Source organism: Megascapheus bottae, chromosome 7, assembly GCF_031878675.1.
Source record: "Megascapheus bottae isolate mThoBot1 chromosome 7, mThoBot2.hap1, whole genome shotgun sequence".
Classification (NCBI taxonomy): Eukaryota; Metazoa; Chordata; class Mammalia; order Rodentia; family Geomyidae; genus Megascapheus; species Megascapheus bottae.
The window spans coordinates 11,763,098-11,790,008 of record NC_143515.1 but is presented as its reverse complement, the minus strand read 5'-3'; the positions used below and the strand labels follow the sequence as shown (position 1 = coordinate 11,790,008).

General features: G+C 37.2%; 1 protein-coding gene and 1 long non-coding RNA gene across 3 annotated transcripts in view; one reads left to right on the top strand and one right to left on the bottom strand.

Moving 5' to 3' along the window:
- Aff3 (ALF transcription elongation factor 3) overlaps positions 1-26,911 on the top strand; it is a 539,479-nt gene that overhangs the window by 366,453 nt on the left and 146,115 nt on the right. For both annotated transcript variants that reach the window (XM_090336509.1, XM_090336510.1), the window contains 2 exons: positions 100-136; positions 13,391-13,442. In XM_090336509.1, coding sequence (XP_090192635.1) covers positions 100-136; positions 13,391-13,442 — 89 coding nt within the window. The remainder of the gene's footprint in view (positions 1-99; positions 137-13,390; positions 13,443-26,911) is intronic.
- LOC150060329 (uncharacterized) overlaps positions 1-26,911 on the bottom strand; it is a 74,686-nt gene that overhangs the window by 21,345 nt on the left and 26,430 nt on the right. The window lies entirely within an intron of this gene.

The window sequence follows — 26,911 nt, the reverse complement described above, 5'->3', positions numbered from 1 at the left end:
CAATGAATTGCTTCTGAATGACCAGTAACATATCTCATATTCAGCTTGGGATTGGAAAGCCAAAATAGTCAAATTAATTGGTATTTCTTATTCTTTCAGGAATCTCAGCTTGTATCTTCTGGACACAATAATCCAAGTAAGAAAGTCTGTCTCTGTAATTCTAAATGGGGGAGGATGGGAAGGGAGGGAAAATGAATCAATGTCAGATGAAAGAAGTCACTGAAAAAAAAATTAAATGGGCCATTTTTTCAACTGCTCCCCAAATGGAAACAAATCCCAATATTCAAGGAAGAAATAAATTCACCATAATGCTATGAGAGAGAAGTTTATGTATTTTTCAAGTTGGGTCCTCACATATGTGAAGAGGGAAAAAATGTAAAGACAAATGAAATGAGTTTGCTAAAAGAAAATGAAGTAGTTGAAAGACCTCAAAATAAATGACTTTAGAATTTATGAAGAAAAATCACAACTTGCATGATTTATATTCCATACCCTCTTTGAAATGGGCAGACTCTTTAGGAAGTAATTTCCTTATTTAATCAGTGTTCAGTAAAACACTTTAACTTCGTCATCAAAGGTAGAAGCACTACATGCAGTAATATCCTAACCCTCTCTCTTGGCACTACTAATGAACATTAATTTTGTTCAGGGCATTAAAATGCATAAACTATACTGTGCTTATCCTAAACGCACAGCCACACAGACTGGACTTGGTTAATTTCATGAGTACAGTGGGCTGAGGGTATCCTTGCCAGTTGGTGTATTTGAACCAGAAAATCACTCTGAGCTAGTAGATGTATCTGTAAATCTGAGGTTCCTCCACTGGACCACTGTAAGAATATGTTTTCAAGAAAAATATTCAGACAAATGCTCTCAGATACTCCAGACTCATCATGCACAGATAAAGAAAGGTGAGAGGAGATGGTGAAGACACCTGACACTAGACACTAGACACTATCAGTCAATTGCCCCACCCTCTATAGTGGTTTTCTGAGGACACAGAAACTAGTGAAGGGATTTTGTAAAACTTTGTAAGAGGGCTGGGAATGTGGCTTAGTGGTAGAGTGCTTGCCTAGAGTGCATGAAGCCCTGGGTTTGATTCCTCAGTATCACATAAAAAGAAAAAGTTAGAAGTGACATTGTAGCTCAAATGGTAAAGTGCTAGCCTTGAGTAAAAGATCCTTAGGGACAGTGCCCAGGCCCTGAGTTCAAACCCCAGGACTGGCAAAAACAAATAAACGAAAACACTTCCTAAGATGTTCCGAAGTTAGTTTTAATTTTATAATATTAAAGTCCTACATATACCATTCAGTTCTTAAATAACTTAAATATTGAAATGGGCCAGACACCGGTGGCTCATGACTGTAATTCTAGCTACTCAGGAGGCTGAGATCTGGGGTTTCAATTTGAAGCCAGCCCAGGCAGAAAATTCCTCATATGAGACTCTTCTTTTGTCTACTGTGAAGCTTGAACATTGGACCTGGGCATTGTCCCTGAGTTCTTTAGCTCAAAGCTACTGCATTACCCCTTTAGCCACAGCATCATTTCCGATTTTCTAGTGATCAATTGGAAATAAGAGTCTCTTGATCTTCGGTGCCTGTGCTGGCTTTGAATCACAGTCCTAGGATCTCAGCCTCCTGAGTAGCTAGGATTACAGGTGTGAGCCAGCTCACTTGGCCCATGAGACTTTTTATATCCAATTAACTACTTGAAAACAAGAAATGGTGCTGTGCCTCAAGTGGTAGAGTGCTACCATTGAGCACAAAAAGGTTTAGGGACAGCACCCAGGCCCTGAGTTCAAGCCCTATAACTGACAAAAAAAATAAATTAATATATATATATTCCTACATACAGATGATGTTTGTTTGCCTTTTTAAACGTTATGAAAATATCTGTTCAGGTAGCAGGTTAAGCACCTGGCTCCCCCTCCCTCAGAATCCCCACTTACCATAAAACTATAGAAATTAAAGGCACCACGGCTTTGAGGTCAGGAGATTGAGAGACTTATTAGCTAAACTTCTAGAAAGAAGAAGGAGAAGCCCCTACTAGAAAGGTTCAAAGCAGAACAAGTCCTTGCCTGATATCCCAGGCAAAGACAAAAGAATCAGAGGAACTGGCACTCATGGTGGGAAGTAGTCCCTGGGAGACTCAGGAGAACCTCAAGATCTTCAAGCCAGAAAAACAAGTCACCTCCAGCCACGTGGATACCTGGGCCGCTTTCCACCTGTCATTCTGTGCCTCCATCCTAGCTGATTCTCAGAACTTTCCATCCAGTTTTTCTCTCAACAGGACGGAGATATTTGCTTCAAAAATGAATATGACTGCAATTCCCATTTGGAAACTAGTGTGGAGGAAAGAAGCAGATTAGATTCTAAGATATTACCTGCCCTTAAAAATAGTATTAGAAGGGCCGGGAGTTTGGCCTAGTGGTAGAGTGCTTGCCTAGCATGTACCAAGACCTGGGTTCGATTCCTCAGTACCACATACATAGAAAAAAGCTGGAAGTAGTACTGAGGCTCAAGTGGTAGAGCTCTAGCCTTGAAAAAGTCGAAGCACTGGGCTCAGGCCCTGAGCTCAAGCCCAGGACTGGCAAAAAAAAAAAAAATAGTCTTAGAAGCAATATACCAGAGGCTTCCATTTGAAATCCTAGCTACTCAGAAGGTTGGTATCTGAAGATGATGGTTTGAAGCCAGACTGGGCAGAAAAAGTTCATGAGAGCCTTATGTCTAGTTAACCATCAGAAAGCCAGAAGTGGACCTGTGGCTTAAGTGGTAGAGTACTAGCCTTGAGAGAAGAGGTGGGGGAGGAAGCTTAAGGACAGCTGTTAGGCCCTAAATTCAAGCCCCAGGACTGGCAAAAAGAAGACAAGCTAATTACAAGTTCAAGACCAACCTAGGTTATATAAGAAAATGCTCTCAAAAAATTAATATTACTATTTTAATTTAAAAATAGACATAAACCAATAATAGAAGAGTCAACTTTTCTCAAAACTCTTCATGCCCAAAGTAAGATACCATTTTTATAAAAAAAGATTGTTCCCAAAAAGAATCTTATAATTAAAAAAAAAGAATCTTATAATTCAAGGGAAGCCAGAAAAATGTTCAAATATAATCACAATTTCAGAAAGATTTATAATTATTCATGCTGGATTTTAAAAAGAGAGGTTGATAAGAAGTTGTTACTGAATAAGCACTTCAGAATTAAGAACTAGAAGTAGCAATTGAACTCTAGAGTCTGGAACATGAAGTCATTTTCCCTAAAACACAGAAAATGTGAAAGCGAGTTAGCCAGAGTGGGAATGTTAACTCCAGGATAAAAAAGAAAGAAAAAGAAAATAGAGAAGAATAGGTAATGGTCAAATAAATATTATTCATAGGAAAATGACTAATTCATTATCAACAGCACTTTAAATGAAAGGAAATAAGAGACTGTGCAAAATGAGAAAATAACAGGCGGAAGAAAATCTGTGTTCTTATTCACAAATAGGACTTGAGATAAAATGACCAAGCTTTGGTTGAGCACCAGCAGCTCACACATGTAATCCTAGCTAGTCAGAAAGCTGAGATCTAAAGATCATGATTCGAGGACAGCCCAAGCAGGAAAGTCCAGGAGACTCTTTACCTCTAATTAGCCACCAGAAAACTAGAAGTAGTACTGTGGCTCAAATGATAGACCGCTAGCTTTGAACAAAAAAGCTCAAGTACCATGTCAAGGCCCTGAGTTCAAGCCCCACAGCCAATCAAAACTAAATATATTAATAAAGAAGAAGAAAGAAAAAAGAATCACCAAAGCTAGACTATAAAATGAGCCCTTACTATAGTTATTAGAAGTAAGGAAGCAGATTATCAAAATGTGATAAAGAGCAAGGTTTGAAGAAATGCTAGACAGAATTTCTAGAGGAAAAAAAGAGAAAATAAAATTCTCATGGACAGGTTTAACAGCACATTAGATAGGACCAAGGAAGAATGAATGAATGAATTGGAAATTTAAAAATTGATCTACAATGGAGCCTAGAAACAAAAATATAAGTTAGAATATAGGAGACATGAAAGAGCAGGAAAACCTAACATACAGCTAAGGAGAATTCTACGAAGTGTGTGGGAGGATTAATATTAAAAGCTATTATGCCTGAGAACTTTCCAGAAAGACACTTTCCCACAGATGCATGGAAGCCTCAAAATACTAAACAGAACAAATCCACATGGATATATTACTGTAACATGCAAAAAGAAAAAACTTAAAATACCTTTTAATATCACCAAAAAAGTAAGTTTCCATCCAATCTTACAACATCAGCAGTGAGAGATAGCCAGGAAGTAATAATGTTACTCAGGTGAGAGAAAATAATTACCAAGAATTTTGTACCTTGCTAAATAAATAAAGAGTGTGCTGGGCTGGACACCAGTGGTTCATGCCTATAATCATAGTACTCAGGAAGCAGAGATCTGAGGATGATTCTAAGCCAGCCTAGGCACAAAGTCCCTGAGAAACTCTTGCCTCCAATTGACCACTCAAAAACTGGAAATGGTGCTTTGGTTCAAGTGGTAGAGCACTAGCTGTGAGTACAAAGAGGCTCAGAAACAGCGTCCAGGTCCTGAGTTCAAGCCCTACAACCGACCCCCCTCCCCAAAAAAGAAAGAACATGCTGATAGTATATGCCTGCCTGAAATTTTAACTTCTTGGGAGACTGTTCTTAGGGAGCAGACACTATCTAAAAAATACCCAATACAATAAAAGGAGTTGACAGACTCAATGATTAGAGCCTACCTAGCAAAAGGAATGCCCTGATTTAAACTATTTATATTGAAAAATAAACATATATAATATTTAAATTATAACAAAATTAGTAAGAGCATATAACCAGCATATATAAAAGTATTTTTAAGCAAACCAGAAGTATGTATAAAAATTGACAACATACTTTCAAAGTCCCAATTGTTGTATATATGGAATATGACAGGCTGATTTGGGACCATAACGCAAGTTCAGCAAATTTCAGAGAATAGTAGTATGCTGATCCTGCTCTCTGACCATATGCATGGAAACATGTATTTTTAAAAATGAAGAAGTAGCCAGGGTATGGTGGCTCAGGAATGTAATCCTAGCTACTCACAAGGCTGAGATCTGAGAATCAAGGTTCAAAGCCAGCCCAGGCACTAAAGACTATGAGACTCTTATCTCCAATTAACCACTAGGAAACCAGAAGTGGCACTGTGGCTCCAGGGGTAGAATATAGGAGACATGAAAAAGCAGGAAAACCTAACATACAGCTAAGGAGAATTCTACGAAGTGTGTGGGAGGAGCTGAAGAGCTAAGGGACAGCGCCCAGGCCCAGAATCCAAGCCCCATGACCAACAACAACAACAAAAAGAAGTACCTTATTTGAAACTGATAGGCACAATACCTAGTATTACAACAGAGGAAAGATACAAACAGCAGAGGGAGGTTTATAGCTTTTAGGAAACAAAAAACTAAAGAACTGGGCTGGGATGTAGCTAAGTGGCAAAGAGGTTGCCTAGCCAGTGCAACATCCTGGGTTCTATTCCCAGTACCAAAAAAGAAAAGACAAAAAACAACAACAACAAAAACCGACTGAAGAACTGTGTATCCGTCTCAAAAAAAAGGGAGGAAAGTAAATCCAAAACAAACATTTTAAATTTAAGAAAAGACAAAAGCAGAAATTAATAAGATAGAAAAAATAAGATTTTGCATATCAGTGGAGCCAAAAGTTTCTTTTTTAAAAGTATAAATGGAGGAACTCACTGGAAAGGTTAGTCAAGATAGGAAGAGGAAAAGCACAAATCACCAGAGATGCAAAGAGGAATAAATGGTGCATTCCACTGGTCAAAACAAAAATTAGATAAAAATATGAACATAATTGAAATAATTTTTAAAATCTCACATGTTTTATATAAAATTTACAGCTGTTTTCAATTTTTTTCAGTTTTTTCAAAATCATTTCATACGTATTTTCAGAGCTAGACAAGTTTTACCAGGAATTCTACTAGAATCAAAGGAAGAAAAATTTCAAACTGATAATAGTTTTTTGAAGATTAGGACAAGAACAGCAATTTTCAACTCTTTCTACCAGGTCAGCATAGTCTTGACAGAAAAACAAAGAGCAGTACCAAGGGAAAGAGAAATGACAGGTTAATTTTATTCATGAGCATAAATGTAAAACCTTAAGGAACTAGCAATGTCCATCAAAATGTCATTTAAAGTGTTATTTATAATTGTGAAGTTCTATTCTAGAAATTCATAATTCTTTTTGAGAAAATTGATACAATTCATTGTATTAAATATGGAAGCAGAATAAGGATTCTTTCAATAAATGTTTATAAGAAATATATTTTTTAATTCACTATATAAGGCAAGCTCCTGAGGTTCATGCCTCTAATCCTACCTACTTAGGTGGCTGAGAAGGGAAGATTATGATTTGAAGCCACCTTAAACAAAAAACAAAAGTCCACAAGAATCCATTTCCAATTAACCAGCAAAATGTTGGACTGGAGATATAGCTCTGATTGGTAGAATGCTAGCAATGAGCTACAAAGCTAAGTAAGAGAACAACAAAATACTGAGTTCAAGCCCCAGAACTGAACCCCCCACCCCGAAAAAAAAACCTCACTATACATGAGTCAGAGAAGAAAATTCTTAATAAGCTGGATACCAGTGGCTCACTTGTGTAATCCTAGCTACTCAGAAAGCTGAAGGGTAAGGACTGCAGTTTCCTGGGCTGAAAAGTCCAGGAAACTCTTATTTCCACTTAATTTTTTTATTGTAATTAGTAAAAGGGTTACATGATATTTGCCAGATAGAAGGTGCATTAATTCACATACATTGATACCCTTTCACATGTCTTGGTACCCATTTCCCTCCCCCCCCCACCCCGCACCCGTCTTGGTTTTCCCCCCTTCCCTATCAAATTTCAAGTATCCAAATACAAATAAATTCAATATATCAGATAACAAAGTGAGATACTATACCAATATGAGATAACCAAGAGACAGCAAAGGAGATGAGAGACAATATAGTACATTAAGGACAACAATCATTCATTATATGGCTTTTGTTTCAATATCCTGGAGGTCCTTTCAATTAATTTTTTTTAAAAGCCAGAAATGACACTGTGACTCAAGTGATAGAGTGCTATCCTTCAGCAAAAGAGCTCAGGGACAATGCCCAGGCCCAGAGTTCAAGTCCCAAGACCAGTTTAAAACAAAACAAAACAATCCCTTAAATCGAATATAGCAGGCTATTTCATTAGCACAAATGATGCCTCCAAGAAGATCTTAGAAAAAAGTGTCTTAAAAAAAAGAAAAGAAAAAAGTGTCCTTTTAAATACTGAAGTATTTCTAACAATTAGATTAAGACAAATGGAAAGCACAGTTCAAAATGCTAGCCTCAGAAATATAACTCACTAAACTACAAGCCTGGGCAAAGTAGGAAATAGTTCAATAAAGAAAATTACAAATTAACTTGTTCAAATAAAGAAAAAATGTATATATAATATGCCAGGTAACAAAGTTAGATACAGTAACAATATGAGATTAATCATAAGGGCAAAAAAAGAGAAGAGAAATAACATAGTACAAGATAAAACTCTTGTTTTCATATCCTAAAGTTCCTTTAATTTAGTCTCATCCTATATGTCCTAATGGGGAGAGGTATGGGAAGGGAAATGGGGAAAAAGAAACATGAGAAGGTCAACATCTCTGGCCATAAAAGAAATGCAAATCAAAACAATTCTTAAGATTCCACCTCACTCCAGTTAGAATGGCCAGGATCAAAAAATCTAATAACAGATGCTGGAGGGGATGTAGCCAGGAGGGATCACTACTACACTGTTGGTGGGAGTGTAAACTCATTCAACCACTATGGAAAGCAGTATGGCAGTTCCTCAAAAGACTAAACATAGAGCTCCCCTATGACCCAGCAATTCCACTACTAGTCATTTACCCAATCCTCCAGAAACAAGGACATACTAAATCCACTAGCACAACAATGTTCATCGCAGCACTATTTACCATAGCAAAGATATGGAACCAAACCAGATGTCCCTCAGTTGATGAGTGGATCAACAAGATGTGGTATTTATACACAATGGAATTCTATGCTGCTGTCAGAAAGAATGACATTGCCCCATTTGTAAGGAAATGGAAAGACAGAAAAAATCATATTAAGTGAAGTAAGCCAGACTCAAAGGAACATAGGCTCAATGGTTTCCCTCATCTGACATAATCAGTAGAAACCTTGGGCTCTCCTAGCAGAGATTTACAGTAGAACAAAACCTAAATACATAAGGCCAGATAGTATGATGCTAAATGTAAGGACCTCCAGGATATAGAAACAAAAGCCATATAATGAGTGATTGTTGTCCTTAATGTACTATGTTATCGCTCATCTCTTTTGCTGTCCCGTGGTTATCTTATATTGTTACAGTATTTCACCTTCTTATCTGATATATTGTATATGTGCTTGATTGGTTATTTGAAATTGGATAAGGAAGGGGGGAAAACAACATTAGCAGCGGGGGTGGAGGGAGGGAACTGGGGACCATGACATGAGAAAGGGTATCAATGTGTGTGACTATAAGGAATATAATGTAACCCTTCTATTAAGTACAATAAAAAATAAAAAAATGAGAAGGGGTATCAAAATGTGAGAACTAATGCACCTACTCCCTGATGAATGTAATTGTAACGTTTCTATACATTACCCAGGCAATAAAAAATAAAAATTTAAAAAAGGAAATGAAAAATTATCAAATCATATTAAAGAAGAGCTAAATAAATGGAGTGTATAACAACGTGCAAATTCTCCCCAAATTAATGTGCAAGAACAAGCTCTGATAACACAAAAGTAGATTAATGACTGATAAAATCTAGAAATATAGATGATAAATACTGTAATAATCTTCTAGAAAAGTTCCAGTATTTACTTGGAAAAAACCTAACTTTAACATAAAGGAATAGAAGAATGAGAACTAAATGTCAGGAATATTTGATTTCATTTAGCTTTAGTACACTTTCTTCTGCATAGATACACCCATGATACTTTGTTTTTAATATCTCATTTAAATTATGATTCTATAAATACTTGTTATTCGTTTATAATATATATAATTTTCCTATCGACAGCTCTAAAGATTATTATCTAAATTAATACTTATGAAGATAATTCATTAATAGTTATTGAACATAATTTAGATATTTTATATGTTGCCAGTGTAAAACTCTGTAGCTATTTAGAGTTAAGAACGAAAGGGTAGGGTTTGGAGGATGGGAATTAAACCCATGGTAAACCCATGGTTGTACACATGCTAAGTATGTGCTCCACCACTGAGCTTACATCCCCAATCCTGACCTCTTCTGCTGTAGCATATAGTTCTATATCAGTGATAGATCATCAGAAGACTATCACTGAAAATACATGTAACATGATAAAATACATGCAACATATACATATACATGCACAAGATTGCGCATTAGTTTACATATCTTGTCTTCTCTGTGGCTCAGTTCCCCTTTTCTGTACTTGTTTTTTCACATGCATTGCACCTAAGCCAGTCTCACATCCAGCTTGTTAATGGCCAGTACAAGTTCCCTACCAAAGCAACTGAGGAGTAGTATCCATTAAGAATGGGGTCAACCAGCTGACCCCAATCAATCAGTCCTCTGTGTGCTGCAGTGAGGCATCACCTGAGTGTCCAACAAGCCCTCCTATTGAAGGTTTTCCAGCTTACCTTCATCATTTTCCCTTGGGTTTTGATAGAGACCACAGTTCTCTATAGCTCTTGTTCTTACATATTTCAGATTAACCTCAGAAATTACATCATCTAAAATTTCAAGATGTTGGGGAACAAAATGTGCTTTCTTTTCTTTCTGAAAAGAAAAAAAAACATTGCATTCTCTGGCTTAATCCAGAGCTCACTTTCCCCCAAAAAGCTTAATTCATTGTAGCACTGAAGTTGCTGAGAGTGCTCACACTAACACCTTTCGTAAATGTCCCATTTGGCCCCATGGTACCCTTCCTGTTTGCCAGAACCAATTCTGTTTTCCCTGTTGCCACAACATAAGTGCTGCTAAGAGCAATGATAATCAGCTGCAGCTTTGTCCCCAAACTGAAGCCAGCCCTTGACTCCTGCAGCCCCCAGTTCCCACGTGCAATCCAGCTGGTGGCCTCTATACTACCTGTGGGTTATTTGGAAGCATTACTGGTCAAGGTAAAACATATTTTATTCAGACCTTCTAAGATGATCTTCTTTTATATTACTGATTCTCTGCTTCCTGGCATAAAAAGTTTGGAAATGTTTATTATTATCTGCTATAGCTGAGGCTGCTATTTTACCTTCTTAATTAAAACAGTACAAGGCATAACTTCTGATAGCTCTACCCTGGGAGAGTGAACAGTTTCTCCAGATTCAAAGAGGAAAAGACAAGTCAATATATGAGAGAAAAATTAAACCTCCATTTAGTTATGTCTTTTATCTGCAGTGTTATAACTCTCCTAGGAAATTGTATCAGGAATGATGGTGGCTCAATGGGAAAAAAAAAAAAAAACTTTTTCTAGTTACAGAAGCCAGTTGACCAGGCCTTTGTGCATTCTAAATGACCTCCCCAGTTTTAAATATGAGTGTTAGAACAAGTTTATTTATCTGTTGCTTTTGTTTCAACTTGATTTCCTATAGACTGGGAAGCTAGTCAGTTTATCATCAACATACCTTTGGGGACTTTGGGGTTTCTCCTAAATGATCAGTTTTTGGCTAAGTGGCTATCTCTCACATTGCTGTTTTTTTTTGTTTGTTTTTTGTTTTGGTTTGGGTTCTTTTTCTTACCAGGTATGCACACAATCCAGAGTTCATATATCCAGTGGATATATGAACCCCTTTTCCTTATAGCTATAGGCTATAAGGCAAAGAAAAGAAAATAGGAAGTTTCTTTTGATCTCAGCTTAGACAACATTTTGGGGATATGTTCATTATCTAATACAGGAAGGAGGTCATTCCTGAGGCAAGGTGACCACAGGCTAACATTGTCAGCTGACAAATGAGGCTTAGTACAATATTTAGGCCTAAAGACCCGAGCAACAGGTTAAAGGATCCTAGGAGATAGCTAGGTCTGACGTGAGCGAATATGGCATACTTCTTTCTTTTGCAACTCACAAGTTTCAGCGGGGTTCCTTTTACTCTTATCCCTGCAGAACCACCAGCAGCTGAAACATGAATGATTCTTTTTCCATGCCCAATTTACAACAAACCCAGAGAGAGGCTTCTTACCCAATTTTACTTACTCATGTTCCATACAACCAATTGGTCTAGGATTAGAAATTGCCCCTAAACCTCCAAAAACCAAACTACTTACAGGTTAACCTAACTTAAGCCATTAAATTCCTGGTGACCACATCCACGATATTATGTTTAATAGTATTTTATTGTTTTGTAAAGGTGATGTAGAGAGGGGTTACAGTTACATAAGGTCATTTCTTGTTAAATAGTGTTACCCCCTCCCTTATTTTCCCCCACTTGCCCCCACTTCTCTCTGCCCCCAAGTTGTAAAGTTCATTTCCAATATAGTATCTTCCGAGTATCCCTGTTACATTGGTTCACCATTTGTCCTTTGTCTCATCATTTTGTTATTCTCTTTCCCTTTTCAAATCAGATAAATGGATATATAAGACATAGGGTACCACAATAAAAAACACTGACAACCCAAAGAGGAGAGGGGAAGAAAGAAAAAAGAAATAACCTCACACAGTACATTTAAAAAAAAAACTTCTGTTTCCATATTTTGGAGTTCATTTCAATCAGCACCATTTTATTTATTTTTTCATATATTTTTATTGTAATTAGTAGAAGGGTTACATTATACTCACCAGATAGAAGGGTTACATTATATTCACCAGATACAAGGTACATTACTTCACAAATATTGATACCCTTTCTCAGGTCATGGTTCCCATTTCCCTCCCCCCTCCCCCTGCACAACTTGATTTTCCCCCTACCCTCTCCTATTTCAAATAACTAATTAAGCATACATAAAATATATCAGATAACAAGGTGAAATATTGTAACAATATGAGATAACCAAAGGACAGTAAAAGAGATGAGAGATAACAGTACATTAAGGACAACAATCACTCATTATATGGCTTTTGTTTTTTTATCCTGGAGGTCCTTATATTTAGCGTCATACTATATGGCCTTATTTATTTATCTAGATTTTGTTCTATTGTGAATCTCTGCTAGGAGAGCCCAAAGTTTCTACTGATTATGTCAGATGAGGGAAACCATTGAGCCTATGTTCCTTTGAGTCTGGCTTACTTCACTTAATATGATTTTTTCTGTCTTTCCATTTCCTTACAAATGGGCCAATATCATTTTTTTTACAGCAGCATAGTATTCCATTGAATCAGCACCATTTTATATAGTCATATATACTTAGTTATCTAGCCTGTCAGATGACCAAGAAGGATGTTTGATTTCTTATTTGTTAACTTGCGAAAGGCTGCCCAGGGTTGAGACATAATGCTTAAGGATCTTATGATTGCATCGTTGACGTTGTATAAAATTCTCTCATCCAAGTTCAGCCTGGCCACATTTGACCTGTGTTTACAGAAGTATTAAAGTTCAGAGTGTCTTGGATGTAAAATTCTAATAGGTTTTTTTTTTTTTTTTGCCAGTCCTAGGCCTGAGCACTGTCCTTGGACTTTCTCAAGGCTAGCACTCTACCACTTGAGCCTCAGCACCACTTCCGGCTTTTTGCCATGTATGTGGTACCAAGGAATCGAACCCGGGTCTTCGTGCATGCTAGGCAAGCACTCTACCACTAGGCCAAACTCCCAGCCCGAAGCATGTTTTTGTTTTGTTTTTTTTTTTTTGGCCAGTCCTGGGCTTGAGCTTAGGGCCTGATTTTCTCAAGGCTAGAGCTCTACCACTTGAGCCTCAGCACCACTTCAGGCTTTTTCTATGTATGTGGTACCAAGGAATCAAACCCTGGTCTTCGTGCATGCTAGGCAAGCACTTTAACCCCTAGGCCAAACTCCAGGCCCTCTAATAGGTTTATTCCCTTAAATTTTCGGTGAAATGAAGTAAAAAGAAACTGATCCCATCTGTAAAATATTGGTCTCTTGGCAAGGTCTCTACTCCAGATCTCTGGTTGTTTGCAAATAGCTCCTTAGTACCTACTCACAGATCTGTGCCTAGGCTAATTGCACTGCAAAGACAAAATGATTTTGCAAATCCAGTTCTCAGGCAATAAAAGATGCTTTAAAAGTCTCCTGCTTCACATTCTGAAAGATCATTAATAGGAACATAGAAATTTGTTTAATCTCTCTTAAATCTTGAGGATTGCAAGACTCACATGTTGGTATTTTTTTCTACCTCCTTAAGAGAAAGGTGATGCTGAGCCAGAGAGTCCAGACAATGGTACATCGAATACATCGTAAGTCTTTTTCTTGTTTCTCTGGGAGATGCCATGTTCTTTAATAAGTCCTATAAAATGAAACTGTGCAAGTATGGTGTAATAGTAGTAATCATAATCGAAGGAAGCCCAGTTCTCTTTTTTCATGATAATGTCTTTTTAAATGCTTTTGGGTACCGATGTGTTTTTTAAGTCTTATGCTGTAGTAGAAAGGAATCATGAAAATGCAAATGTTTCTCTTTATAAAGTAGAAGTGTAAGGAGATTTGAGGGTATGGACTGGGAGAGAAAGAATGGGAGCCCTTTATAATTTGGCTGGAGACTGATCACTGTCAAAACTTGCCTCACTTATCACATAAACTGAGGATGTTCTTTCTGCACATAAATGAAGTAGTTTGATTATTTTAGCAACCTTGGATTTCCAGTCTTCTGAATTATGTGAAAAGTACAATAGTAGTTACCTCTAGAAACCAAGAGTTTGTTGATGCTTTTAAATAATGAGGCATATATACAACATGTCTCCTCACTCTGCTTTATTGTCCTTTCAACATTCAGAGAATCCACAAACATGGTGAAATGATTAATTGAACATCAAATTAATCTACCAACAATTGAGTTATTAATTGAGTTATAACAAAAGATTTTGCTTAGGCCTACAGGGTCAGTAACCCCTCCTTTCAAAATCATTGCATTTGTCACTTTTAATGAGTGACATCTGCTATTTTATTTTATTTTATTGCCAGTCCTGGGCTTGAGCTCAAGGCCAGAGCAGTGTCCCTGACTTTCTCAAGGCTAGAGCTCTACCACTTGAGCCTCAGCACCACTTCTGGCTTGTTTCTATGTAGGTGGTACCGAGGAATCGAGCCCAGGTTTTCGTGCATGCTAAGCAAGCAATCTAATCACTGTTCTCTTATTTTAGGACAGGCTTTGTGAGAGTTTCTGTCTGTGGACTGGATGTTCTTAATACTTACTAAACATTGAAGCACTAGTCATTAGAAGTCACAGTTTGGGATAAAATTTTGTGTTTCATTTTGTCCATGATCTGGCTCTCAATTATATTGTAATAGATTTGGTTGTAGATTTGTCTATCCTAAGGCCCTCCCTTGAAAGTTCTGAAGAGTTCCACTGTTGTAGTTTCTGAGCACATAATGAATGTGAATAGTCTTCAAAGGTTAAAATATTACTAATTTTTCAGTTGTTGCTACAAAACATAACAGGGAAAGAGTTTTAATGCCATCTGGAGGCATTCTAGAGAATTGAAAAGGTTACAGTCACTGAAAATGTTGAGTCACATTTACATTGCATAAGAATTTACACAACTCAAATATAAACTACTTGGGAGGAAGTTATACTAGATAGTTAATAAAAGCATTAATTTTTAGGAACCAAATTTTTTCAAATTCTCAAACGCAAAATTATTTTAGAGACATAGGAAAATAAATTAGAAAGCTGCCAGCATGCCATATTTAATGTCCTATATTATGAAATCATATTCACCAGACACTAATTTTATTAAGGCAATTTGATGTGCCATTAGAGTTCTGTTTTCTTGTATATATTTCTAAAAAGTCCATTCACTACAAGGATTAATTTCCTTTACTCAGTACCTTATTTCTGTAATGTGTAAAAAATAAGAAAGTTGTGTGACAAATTAACTTCCAGACTCTCTGGTGATATAAAAAAGATAGAATGTGAAATAAGCCACATCCTGTCTCCAGTTAGAAATTACAAAAGCAAAGCCTGAGGTTTAAAGGGCCCCTGTTCAAAATGGAGAATTCTTTCTTTTTCTTCATATATTTTTATTGTAATTAATAGAAGGGTTACATTACATTTGCCAGATTTAAGGTGCATTAATTCACATACATTGATACCCTTTCTCATGTCTTGGTCCCCATTTCCCTCCCCCCACCCCTCATCTTGTTTTTCCCCCTTCCCTATCCAATTTCAAATAACCAAATACAAATATATCCAATATATCAGATAACAAAGTGAGATAGTATAACAATATGAGATAACCAAGGGACAGCAAAAGAGATGAGAGATAACATAGTACATTAAGGACAACAATCACTCATTATATGGCTTTTGTTTCTATATCCTGGAGGTCCTTACATTTAGCATCATACTATCTGGCCTTATGTATCTAGGTTTTGTTTTACTGTAAATCTGTGCTAGGAGAGCCCAAGGTTTCTACTGATTATGACCAATGAGGGAAACCATTGAGCCTATGTTCCTTTGAGTCTGGCTTACTTCACTTAATATGATTTTTTCTAAGTCTTTCCATTTCCTTACAAATTGGGCAATGTCACAGCAGCATAGAATTCCATTGTGGATAAATACCACATCTTGTTGATCCACTCATCAACTGAGGGACATCTGGTTTGGTTCCCTATCTTTGCTATGGTAAATAGTGCTGCGATGAACATTGTTGTGCTAGTGGATTTAGTATGTCCTTGTTTCTGGAGGATTGGGTAAATGACTAGTAGTGGAATTGCTGGGTCATAGGGGAGCTCTATGTTTAGTCTTTTGAGGAACTGCCATACTGCTTTCCATAGTGGAAATGAATGAATGAGTTTGCACTCCCACCAACAGTGTAGTAGTGATCCCTCCTGGCTACATCCCCTCCAGCATCTATTATTAGTTTTCTTGATCCTTGCCATTCTAACTGGAATAAGGTGGAATCTTAGAGTTGTTTTGATTTGCATTTCTTTTATGTTGAGCATTTCTTCATGTGTCTATAGGCCATTCTTATTTCTTCTTCAGAGAAAACTCTCTTTATGTCTTTGGCCCATCTTTTAATGGGATGGTTGTTTCTTTGGAGATTAGTTTTGGAGTGATTCAATTTTTTGAGTTGTTGATATATTTTAGATATGAGGCGTTTGTCCATTGTATGGTTAGTGAAGATCTTCTCCCACTCTGTAGGCTTCCTAATTAATTTACTCGCTATGTCCTTTGCCATACAAAAGCTCTGCAGTTTAATGCAGTCCCACTTATCCAGCCTTTCTCTGATTTGTTGTGATTCTTGGTCCTTATTAAGAAAGTTTCTACCTGTGCCAAGGAGGCCTAGTGTATCTCCTATTCCTTCCTGTAAAGTTTTCAGTGTGTCAGCTTTTACCTCGAGGTCTTTGATCCATTTGGAATTAATTCTAGTGCAGGTGACAAAGAAGGACCCAACTGTAGTTTTCTGCAGGTGCTTAACCAGTTTTGCCAGCACAACTTGTTGAAGATGCTGTCTTTCTTCCATCCTATTTTTTTGGCTCCCTTGTCAAAGATTAGGTGGCCATAGGTCTGTGGTTTAATATCTGGGTCCTCAGTTCTATTCCATTGGTCTTCAGGCCTGTTCTTGTGCCAGTACCAAGCTGTTTTGATTAATTATAGCTCTGTAATAGACTCTAAAGTTTGGTATTGAAATTCCTCCTGCGCTGTTCATTCTGCTAAGAAGTGTTTTTGCTATACGGGGTCTTTTATTATTCCATATGAAATTTTGGATTGCCTCTTCTATTTCTTTAAAAAATGACATTGGGATATTGATGGGTATTGCGTTGAATTTGTAGATAGCCCTTGGCAAGATTGTCATTTTCACGATGTTGATTCTTCCCATCCAGGAGCATGGGAGGTTTTTCCATTTCCTCAGTTCTGCTTTAATTTCCTTTTTCAGGGTTTTAACGTTTTCATCAAAAAGGTCCTTTACATTCTCAGTTAAGCTAGTTCTTAGGTACTTTATTTTCTTTGAGGCTAATGTGAAAGGAATTGCTTTCCTGATTGTTGCCTCATTCCTCTCATTGTTGGCATAGAGGAAGACAGTCGATTTTTGAGGGTTAATTTTATAGCCTGCTACCCTTCCAAAGTTTTGAATCGGCTCAAGGAGCTTGGGAGTGGAGTCTGTTGGGTTTTTTTAAATACAGAATCATGTCATCTGCAAAGAGGGAAACTTTTACTTCCTCTTTCCCTATTTGGGTCCCCTTTATGCTTGCTTCTTGCCTTATTGCACTGGCTAGGAATTCTAATACTTTGTTAAACAGGAGTGGAGAGAGTGGGAATCCTGTCTCCTTCCTGATTTTAGTGGGAATGGCTTTAGCTTTTCGCCATTAAGTATAATACTAGCTGTGGGTTTGTCATACACACCCTTTATTATACTGAGGAATGTTCCATGGATTCCTAATTTCTCCAGAGCTTTTAACATAAAGTGGTGTTAGATCTTCTCGAATGCCTTTTCTGCAGCTATTGAGACAATCATGTGATTTTTGTCCCTGCTCCTGTTGATGTGTTGAATTATATTAATTGATTTGCATATGTTGAACCAGCCTTGCCTCCCTGTGATGAATCCTGTTTGATCATAGTGTATAATTTTTTTGATGAGTTGTTGCAGACAGTTGGCCAGTATTTTGTTGAGAAGTTTTGCATTGATGTTCATCAAAGAAATGGGTCTATATTTCTCTTTGATGAATCTTTGTCTGGTTTGGTGATGAGGGTTATACTGGCTTCATAGTATGAGTTTGGTGAACAGCCTTCATTTTCAATTTCGTTGAAGAGATTGAGGAGTATTGGTGTGAGCTCTGCTTTGAAGACCTTATAGAATTCAGCTGTGAATCCATCTGGCCATGGGATTTTCTTAGGTGGAAGTTCTCTTATTGCCATTTCTATTTCAGTGCTTGAAATAGACCTGTCTAATTGGGTTAGTTCTTCTTGGTTCAGTGTGGGTATGTTAATATTAGCTAGGAAGCCATCCATTTCTTCTAGATTCTCAAATTTGTTGGTGTACAGGTTTGAGAAGTATTCCCTCATGATGCTCTGGATCTTGGTAATTTCTGTCATGATATTACCATTTTTGTCTCTGATTTTGTTTATTTCAGTATGCTCCCTTCTTTTTTGGTAAGATTTGCTAAGGGTCTGTCAATTTTCTTAATTTTTTCAAAGAACCAACTCCTTGTTTTGTTGATTCTTTCTATTGTTTTTTTAGAGTCCAATTCATTTAATTCTGCTTTGATTTTAATAATTTGCTTCCTTCTACTGGGATTAGGGTTGGTTTGTTGCTCCTTTTCCAGGAGTTTAAGGTGACACATTAAATTGTTGTTTTGTGATTTTTTTCCAATTTGTTATTGTAGGCACTCAGACCTATAAATTTTCCTCTGAGTACTCTCTTTGCCATGTCCCAAAGGAGCTGGTATTTTGTGTGCCTCTTTTTGTTAAATTTCATAAACTGTTGGATTTCTGTTCTGATCTCTTCGATGACCCATTGGTCATTCAACAATGTGTTGTTCAATCGCCATGACTTACAGGGCTTTCATTGGTGGAGATAGGTGTTCAGTTCCAATTTGATGCCCTTGTGGTCTGAGAGAATGCAGTGGATAATTTCAGTGTTTCTAAATCTCACCAGGTTTGTTTTGTGCCCTAAAATGTAGTCTATTTTGGAAAATGTTCCATGTGCTGCTGAAAAAAATGTATATTGTGTGGTTTCTGGGTGGAATAATCTGCAGATGTCTGTTAGATCTAGTTGGTCTATACATTTGTTCAATTCTAAGGTTTCTCTGTTGAGTTTTTGCCTGGTTGATCTGTCCATAGGTGAGAGTGGTGTGTTAAAGTCACCAACAATCACTGTGTTTCGATCTATGTATGGTTTCAGTGAAAGTAAAGTTTGCTTGATGAAATTAGGGGCTCCCAGTTTAGGTGTGTAGATATTTAGGATGGTTATGTCCTCCTGGAAGAAAGATCGTTTTAGTAATATGTAGTAACCCTCTGTGTCTTTTCTCACTAATTTTAGTTTGAAGTCTATTTTATCTGATATGAGGATGTCAACTCTAGCCTGTTTATGGGGGCCATTAGCTTGATAAATTTTTTTCCAACCTCTCACTTTCAAAAAATGTTTTTTTGGGGGGTAAGATGTGTTTCTTGAAGACAGCAGAATGATGGATCTTGCTTTTTGATCTAACCAGATAGTCTGTGTCGTTTAATTGGAGAGTTAAGTCCATTGACATTGAGAGTCAGGATTGAGAAATATTTATTAGTTCCTGCCATTTTTACAAGCTTTCATTAGGGCCTGTGTCTTGACAGTTCTTGTGGTACTTAGGTGTTATGAGTTTTAGGTGCCATTTCTTTCTCTGTATTACATTTGTGTTGGTTTTCTATGTATAGAACATCTTTGAGAATTTTTTATAATGTTGGTTTGGTTGCTACATAATATTGAAGCTTTTCCCTGGAATGGAACGTTTTTATTGTTCCCTCAGTTATGAATGATAGCTTAGCTGGCTACAGTATTCTTGGTTGGTAGCTATTTGACTTCAGAGCATGACATATATCCTTCCAATCTCTTCTTGCTTGCATGGTCTCTGCTGAGAAATCTGGGGTTATTCTGATTGGTTTGCGTTTATAGGTGACTGTTCTCTTCTCCCTGGCTGCTTTTAGGATCCTTTCTTTGGTCTCTATTGATAGAGTTCCGATTATAATGTGGTGGTGGGATGTCCTTTTCTGGTCAGGTCTGTTTGGGTTCTAAAAGCTTCTTGTATCTGGATGGGCCTGCCCTTCTGGATATTTGGGAAGTTCTCCGAGATAATTCCCTGAAGTATATTTCCAATACCATTGACCTCTTTCTCCAGACCCTCCTCAATACCAATTAGCCTTAAATTAGGCTTCCTAATTATATCTTGGACCTCCTGTAGCGTTGTCTCATATTTCCTGGATTTGAATTGACTCATTTTCTGTTCTTTCTCTATAACAACTAAATTATTTTCAACCCCAGAAATTCTCTCTTCTGCATTGTCTAACCTGCTATCAAAGCTTTCCACTTTATTCTTCATCTCCCTTGCTTCTAATTGCTCATTTTTGATGGCTTGCATCTCTTGTTTTAGATCATGTATGGATTTCTTTAACTCCTTGATTTCCATTTGAGTGGTTAGCTCAGCAGCTTTATTCTCTTTGGACATTTGTTGGCGTTCAGTCACCTTTTAGTTTGTGGATTTTATGAATTCGTCCATTTTTCTTTGAAAAACCTTTATTATGGCTTCCTTTATGTCTTCCCCTTTTTCAGATATCACCTTGTTTATGGTTTCCTCTTGTTTAGCTATGGCTTCCTCCCTTATCTCTTTATTTATGTTTTCATACTTTTCATTAATGATGTTTATCAATTACATTTGTATAGCACTTGGAAGACTCTCCTCAGGATTTGCCATTGACTGCTCCATTGCCTGTTTATGTTGGGTGGGAGATGCTATTCCTTGATTTGACATTTTTCTTGAGTTTCTTGTTCTGCCCATTTGAAAATGGGAGCAAGATTAATACTAAACAAGATTTATAATTTTTCAGATATAACCAACCTAGACCTTTTTAGTTGGCCGACAATAGATGTTCACACTTTTAGATTGGTAATATCACTCTCTTTCTTTTTGTGCACTTACATACAAAGCTAATACAACCACTAATTACTGATTTATGACCAAAACAATAAGCCCCTCAATCCAATCTCTATTGTACTTAAGTCCCTCTGGACCTAAAGTATAATTGAACACCTAGATACACAGCATTGTTCACCAACCATCAAATGTAGATCCATGCATTATAAGAGTTGAAGGATGAACAGAGGACCAGAGATAGAAAAATAATATGAAAGATGACAAGGGAGGTAGGAAAAGAATCATGCAGGAGTGTAAGATTATTATAGTAATGAAGAAAAGGTATCATGTAAGGATAACTGACCTAAGGTGATAACAAGTTTAGAAGAACTTAGATAAAACTTATGAAAATAAGAAGAGTAATAAGAGGAATATATAGAGAAAAGAGGGAGGTAAATCTAGGAGGTTTCAATGATACAAATTTTAAAAAGAAAAAAGAAAACAACAAAATAAAACAAAACATACCAAAAAAAAAAAAGGTGGGGGGAGATTCCTCACTGTTCTTACCCAAGAGATACTAGGATTGAAAACTAGGAGATTAAAAAGCATGTGACTGTATCAATATAGATATCATTTTTATTCAGACTGTACCCAGAGTTGTCACTGTGTTTGTAGGAATGACCACAGTGACAGAAGGAATGCGGGAAAAGAGAGGAGAAAACAACTACAGCAACAACAAAAAAAAAAGCAATGAATCATAACATTAGAAAAAAAGGTGTAGTTTAAATGGCAAAGAGAAAATAAGAACACCTAAAAATGCAAATGAAAGGGGGTAGAAGAACAACAACAAAAAAAGGGTATTTTTCAGTTTGGTTTTTTTTGGGGGGGTGGGGGACAGGATAGGAAACTTGTGTCTTCACTAAATTCGGGATCCAAACACTTCACAAAGTCTTTTTCTCTTGTGATTTGGCTTTGCGGTTTTTCGGATCAGATTGCTTGATTGGGAAAAGAAAGCTGAAAGATTCGTGGGCAGCTTTTTTTTACCAGGTCTGTGGCCTGGCACAGGGGATGGACTTCAGCAGCGCTGGGGCCTGATTTCCGGCTAAGGGATCTCTTGGAAATGCTTTGCCAGTTAGAATGATGGCACTGTCAGCAACACCTCTCAGGCTCCAATTGCTTTGGCCAGGTCTTTTCCAGCAGTCAAGATGGCGCTGCTCTCAGCTTGTGGGTGAGAGGGCTCCCTGCCAATGCCGGTCCGCAAACAGAAGTGGAAACTTCTTCTTGGAGGTACTCACAAATTGCTGGATTCTCCGGTTCCGTGAAGCTGGCAGGTCCGTGCACGGCCAGGTGTCGGCTCTGGGCTTGCGCAGGCTCTGTGTGGCTCTGTCTGCAGCCGGCGGTCTGCACCACCGTGAAGCGCTGTCTGCTTGGCGGCTGGCGGGGCTCCATGCTGTCTTCTCACGCCAGTGTTCTGCATTTTTCCTGACAGAGATCTCTGTGACGCTAAAGCTTATTTAGGATCAATTTCTGGTAAAGAACTGTCTCACACTGAACCGCCACCATCCTCCGCCAATCTCCCAAAATGAAGAATTCCGAACTTTGAATGTCTCACAGAATCTCTCTGAATGATTCTGTCAAAATTAGGCAAGAGAAAAATAGACAAAGTATAGCATCTACATTTTTAGGTACAGTGCCTAATTCAAGCTTTGTTTAGGTGGACAGGGCTGGGACACTTCTTTGCCTTACTGATAAGGAATCTGAGGATCTAAAAGGTGATTCAACTCAAGAGGTGAACTATGACATACGCATTCTGATTTTTGCCCACTTACATATTGAGGGATATATGGTCTCAAGAAACAAAGTCGATACTTTTTTTTTAAATCTGAAATTATATTATTCATTAAGTGGTAAGTATACTGGTTTTCCAAGGCTATCATACTATGGTATCACAAGGTAGGTGGCTTAAACAACAAAAACTGATTCTCACAGTTTTGGAACTGGCCCCAGATCAACATGTCAGCAGAATTGATTGACCCCTTCCAAGGGGTGTAAGGGAAGATATTTTCTCCTGGTCATGTTCTTATCCTCTGCCCTCATTATCCTGTGTGGACCTATCTCTGTATTCCTTTTTGGTAACGACACCAGCTGTGTTGAAATGGGACTCATCCTGATGTTTCAGGGTACACCTTAGTGATCTCATTTTAATTTGATTAGCCTTGTAAAGATCTCATCTCCAAATGAGATCAAAGTTTGAATTATCTGAGATTAGGACTTCAAATAAGAATGAAAGGAAGATACTTCAGCCTATAATATTAGAATCTGAAGTGAATATGATTCATCAACCACAAATTTATAGATCTTAGAAGACAGAACAGGTAAAAGATTTAAAGTAAAACAGATTTTAAAAAGTATGAGCTCCTTGGGAACTCAAAAGATGAGACAAGCAAACGGATATAACAATCACAAAGCACTAGAATCAGTTTCTCTTTCATCTCCATGGTGTGTTAGGACAGACAGCTTCAGTAATGACTGCCCATCCCGCTAGCTATATAATTTTGTGATTGTAGGAGCCATTTAAATCTGATGTACTTACTTGATTTTTAGGATAAAAAATAGGAATGTGCAGATAGTAAAACCCATTTCCTAAAGAAATGTCTTTCCTCCTTGCTGTCTCTGAAAAAGAGTTGATTATCTTAGTTTTGGTCATGTATTGCCTGATAGAACAGAGAAATCTGGATAACACATAAGGATTCCTTTGAGATTTAATGATCTATTTGATCAAGAAGGTGTAAGGATCTATTTAATCTAAACATAAAAACATAAATATCTGACAGTTACCTTCATTATAGAAAAACATTACATTGGTTAACTCCTGTGCCTAGTTATTATCAACCCTGGAAAAATAATTTTTTTGCCAGTCCTGGGGCTTGAACTCAGGGCCTGAGCCCCACACTTGGGCATTCCTCAAGGCCAGTGCTCTACAACTTGAGCCACAGCTTTTTTCATTGTGTGCAGTACAATCCCAGAGCATTGTACATGCTAGACAAGCTCTCTACCACGAGGCCAAACTCCCAGCCCCCTGGAAAAATCTTTTTTTTTTTTTTGCTTGCCAGTCCTGAAACTTGAACTCAAGGTCTGGGCACTGTCCTCAGACACACTTTCTGCCCAAAGATAGTGCCCTGCCACTTGAGCCACTGCACCACTTCCGGATTTTTTTTCTATATATGTGGTACCCAGGAATCAAACCTAGAGCTTTGTGCATGCTAGGCAAGCACTCTACCATTAGGCTACTCTCCCAGCCCTGGAAAATAATTTTAAAGGGTTGATGTGGGGTTTTTTTTTTTTGTGTGTGTGTGTGTGTGTGCATTTGAACACAAACCTCTAAGGAACCTTCCTGACTTAGGTAATATCCTGCATAGAAAAAGAGGTACATTTGGAGGGAGCCTTAAAGTCAAGTAATGAACACCTGTCAATCTGGGAAACTAAACAAGCCACAGGAAATAAAAGACTCTAAATCTGCTAGAAGATTCTCTCAAGATCATTAGTGTTTCTAGGCTTAGTGGGGAATATATTCAGTCTTTTATTGTTTAATATAATGTAATGATTTTTTGTGGTTGCTTTTTCAAAATACATCAAATTGAGCAAGTTTTTTTGTATTCCTATTTTAGAAAATTTTTATGAATGGCCAGTGTTAAATGTTTTATGCATTGACTAGTACGATTGTATAATTTTTCTTCTTTAGCCTGTTAATATAGGGAATTGCATTGACTTTTCTAATATTGAACCAGATTTGTTTGCATCCATGGAATAAAACCCAATTGTGGTCAGAATATTTTTATGTAACTGATGAATTCTATTTGCTAATAGTTTGTTAAAGATTTTTGCATCTACACTTATGAGGTTCCTTTTATTGTTTCCTTTTTTGCCTGATTTTATTATCAGGAGATACTATCTTCATAAAATAAATTGAGAAATGCTCCCAAAAAAAGAAAGATCCTTAGGACTGGCCTGGTTTAAACAGACAGAAAATCTCTGCAGTCTTGTTCTGGCATTTTCCTATTGACATTCTTGTCCTTTAATCTGAGAAAAGACACATTATGATCTAACATCCAACTTCCCTCTTCTGTAACAATGACAACCTCACCATGACAGTCCAGTGAAGTGTTTGGTGCAGGTGGGCTGGTCATGGCGGTTCTTTCTACCTCCATGGATAAACCATGCTCCTTTGTGGCCTCGTCGAATTCTGTTCTAAAGAAACATAAGGACCCTTCTTATTTCATTTTTTATTCTTGGTGTCTGAGAGTCGAAGAAATAGGATCTGGCCAAAGCCACATACAAGTTTTCTCATTTTTTAGCTATCAGGATCCTGGCTAATCACTTCAACAGATACAGAAAAAAGTCTCAGGAGACAAGTACCTCACAGACCTAAAGATCAGCCACAACTCATCATTTTAGACACAGATTGCTAAAGCCAAAGTAAATATTCGGAGGTTTCAAGTTTCTCAGGAAAAAAAAATAATAGGGAAATATTTTTCAAAAGGCTTTGACCTCCCAAGTCCCAAACACCTATTATATGATTCGTTTATACAACCTTATTATTAAATATACATAAATGATAGATTTCTTTATATTATTAGGGCCCAATTACTCCCCTAGGTGTTATTTCCCTCTGTATTAATGTTTTCTAGGATAGTTTTACAAAAAACTATAGATATGTTCAGTGAGAATTTTTCACTGTTATAAACATTTTGTCCATGTCATCTTTATATAGGACACATAGTTGCATGTTATATACTAGAATTGGACAGGGGTTTTGAGCATCTCTGTTTAGTGCATTTTGTTGTATCAGTCAGCAGTCTCTGATACCCATATCTTCCAAAATGTTTTGAAAAGGAAGTCAATGGTGGAGGCAAATTGTTTGGCCTCCTTCAGAACACATGTCTTCTTCCTGGGAAGAGATGAAGTCAAGCATTTCTTGCCAATGGCCCTGCCTGTTGAAACCCTGGAGAAGAGTTTGTTCTGGTTGACATCTCCGCAGCAGCTCTGGTGCTCAGCCTTCTTCCTCAGTTCTACTAGAAAACCTTTTAAAAGTTTCTAATAATTTTTATTTTCAATCTTCCTTAGGTTTTTTCTAGGTTTCTCACTTTTTTTCCTAAAGAATAGGTTAAAATTCCAATTTAGTTTTGATCATCTGACAGGATGGCTGATAGCAGTAACTATGATTTAGGGGGTGCCTACTCAGTACTAAAGACATTCCAAATATTCACTTTTGAAGAAGGAATTCCTTCTTGGGTCACTGTAATTCATTTTGAGCTTATATTAATTTCCATTTCCTTCACCACACACTATATAAATCTAGACTTTTTTCTCTCCTAGGATTTCACACTTTGCCTTTAATCAAATTTCTTTAAGTTGTGAAGGTTCTTTATTCTCTGAGGCTATAGTTGCTTTGTCCAGTTAAGGGTCATCTAAAAATGTAAAAGATATTTTCTTAGGATTTGTCTAATGCTTATTACGCTATTGGCCCATAACTTGAGAGCACATTTTTCAGTCATGGACAAACTAGATAAAGCATACAGTAGGATCCTGTAAGATTTATAGAATGTTGGAAACTCCATTTTGTCTGGTTGCTAGATTTTTTTCTCTGGTATGGATGATAATGTACTATGTTGGCCTATTCCTCTTTTATGTTAATTACTGGCTCTTTCTGTGAAAGATATTGTCTCCAGAAAAGTCATACTGGTAAGCTTTTGGCTCTCAGGGTCTGCATCTTGGGTTTGAGCCCTGCTTTGCTATCAAGCTGTGTAAATGCAAGGACTTCAGTCTCTTTTTGCCTATAATTGAAAGAAGTATTGGTTTGTTCTAAGGGCTAGAGTAGATAAGACATGTTAAGTGCTAAGAGTTATATGTGATAAAGTTTAAATGCTATTATTGGGTAAAAACTGTCACATAATTATTTTGTTCTATTTTTTTGTTTTTCAGTTGAGGTAAAGTTTACACGCAGGGAAATGTACAGACTTCATTTTTTTTGGTAGTACTACGGTTTGAACTTTGAACTTAAGGCTTTGTAATTGCTAGGCAGTTACTCTACCACTTGAGTCACACACTGCCAATAAATGTATAAATCTTAAATGTAAATTCAGCCAGTTTTTACAAATATATCTTA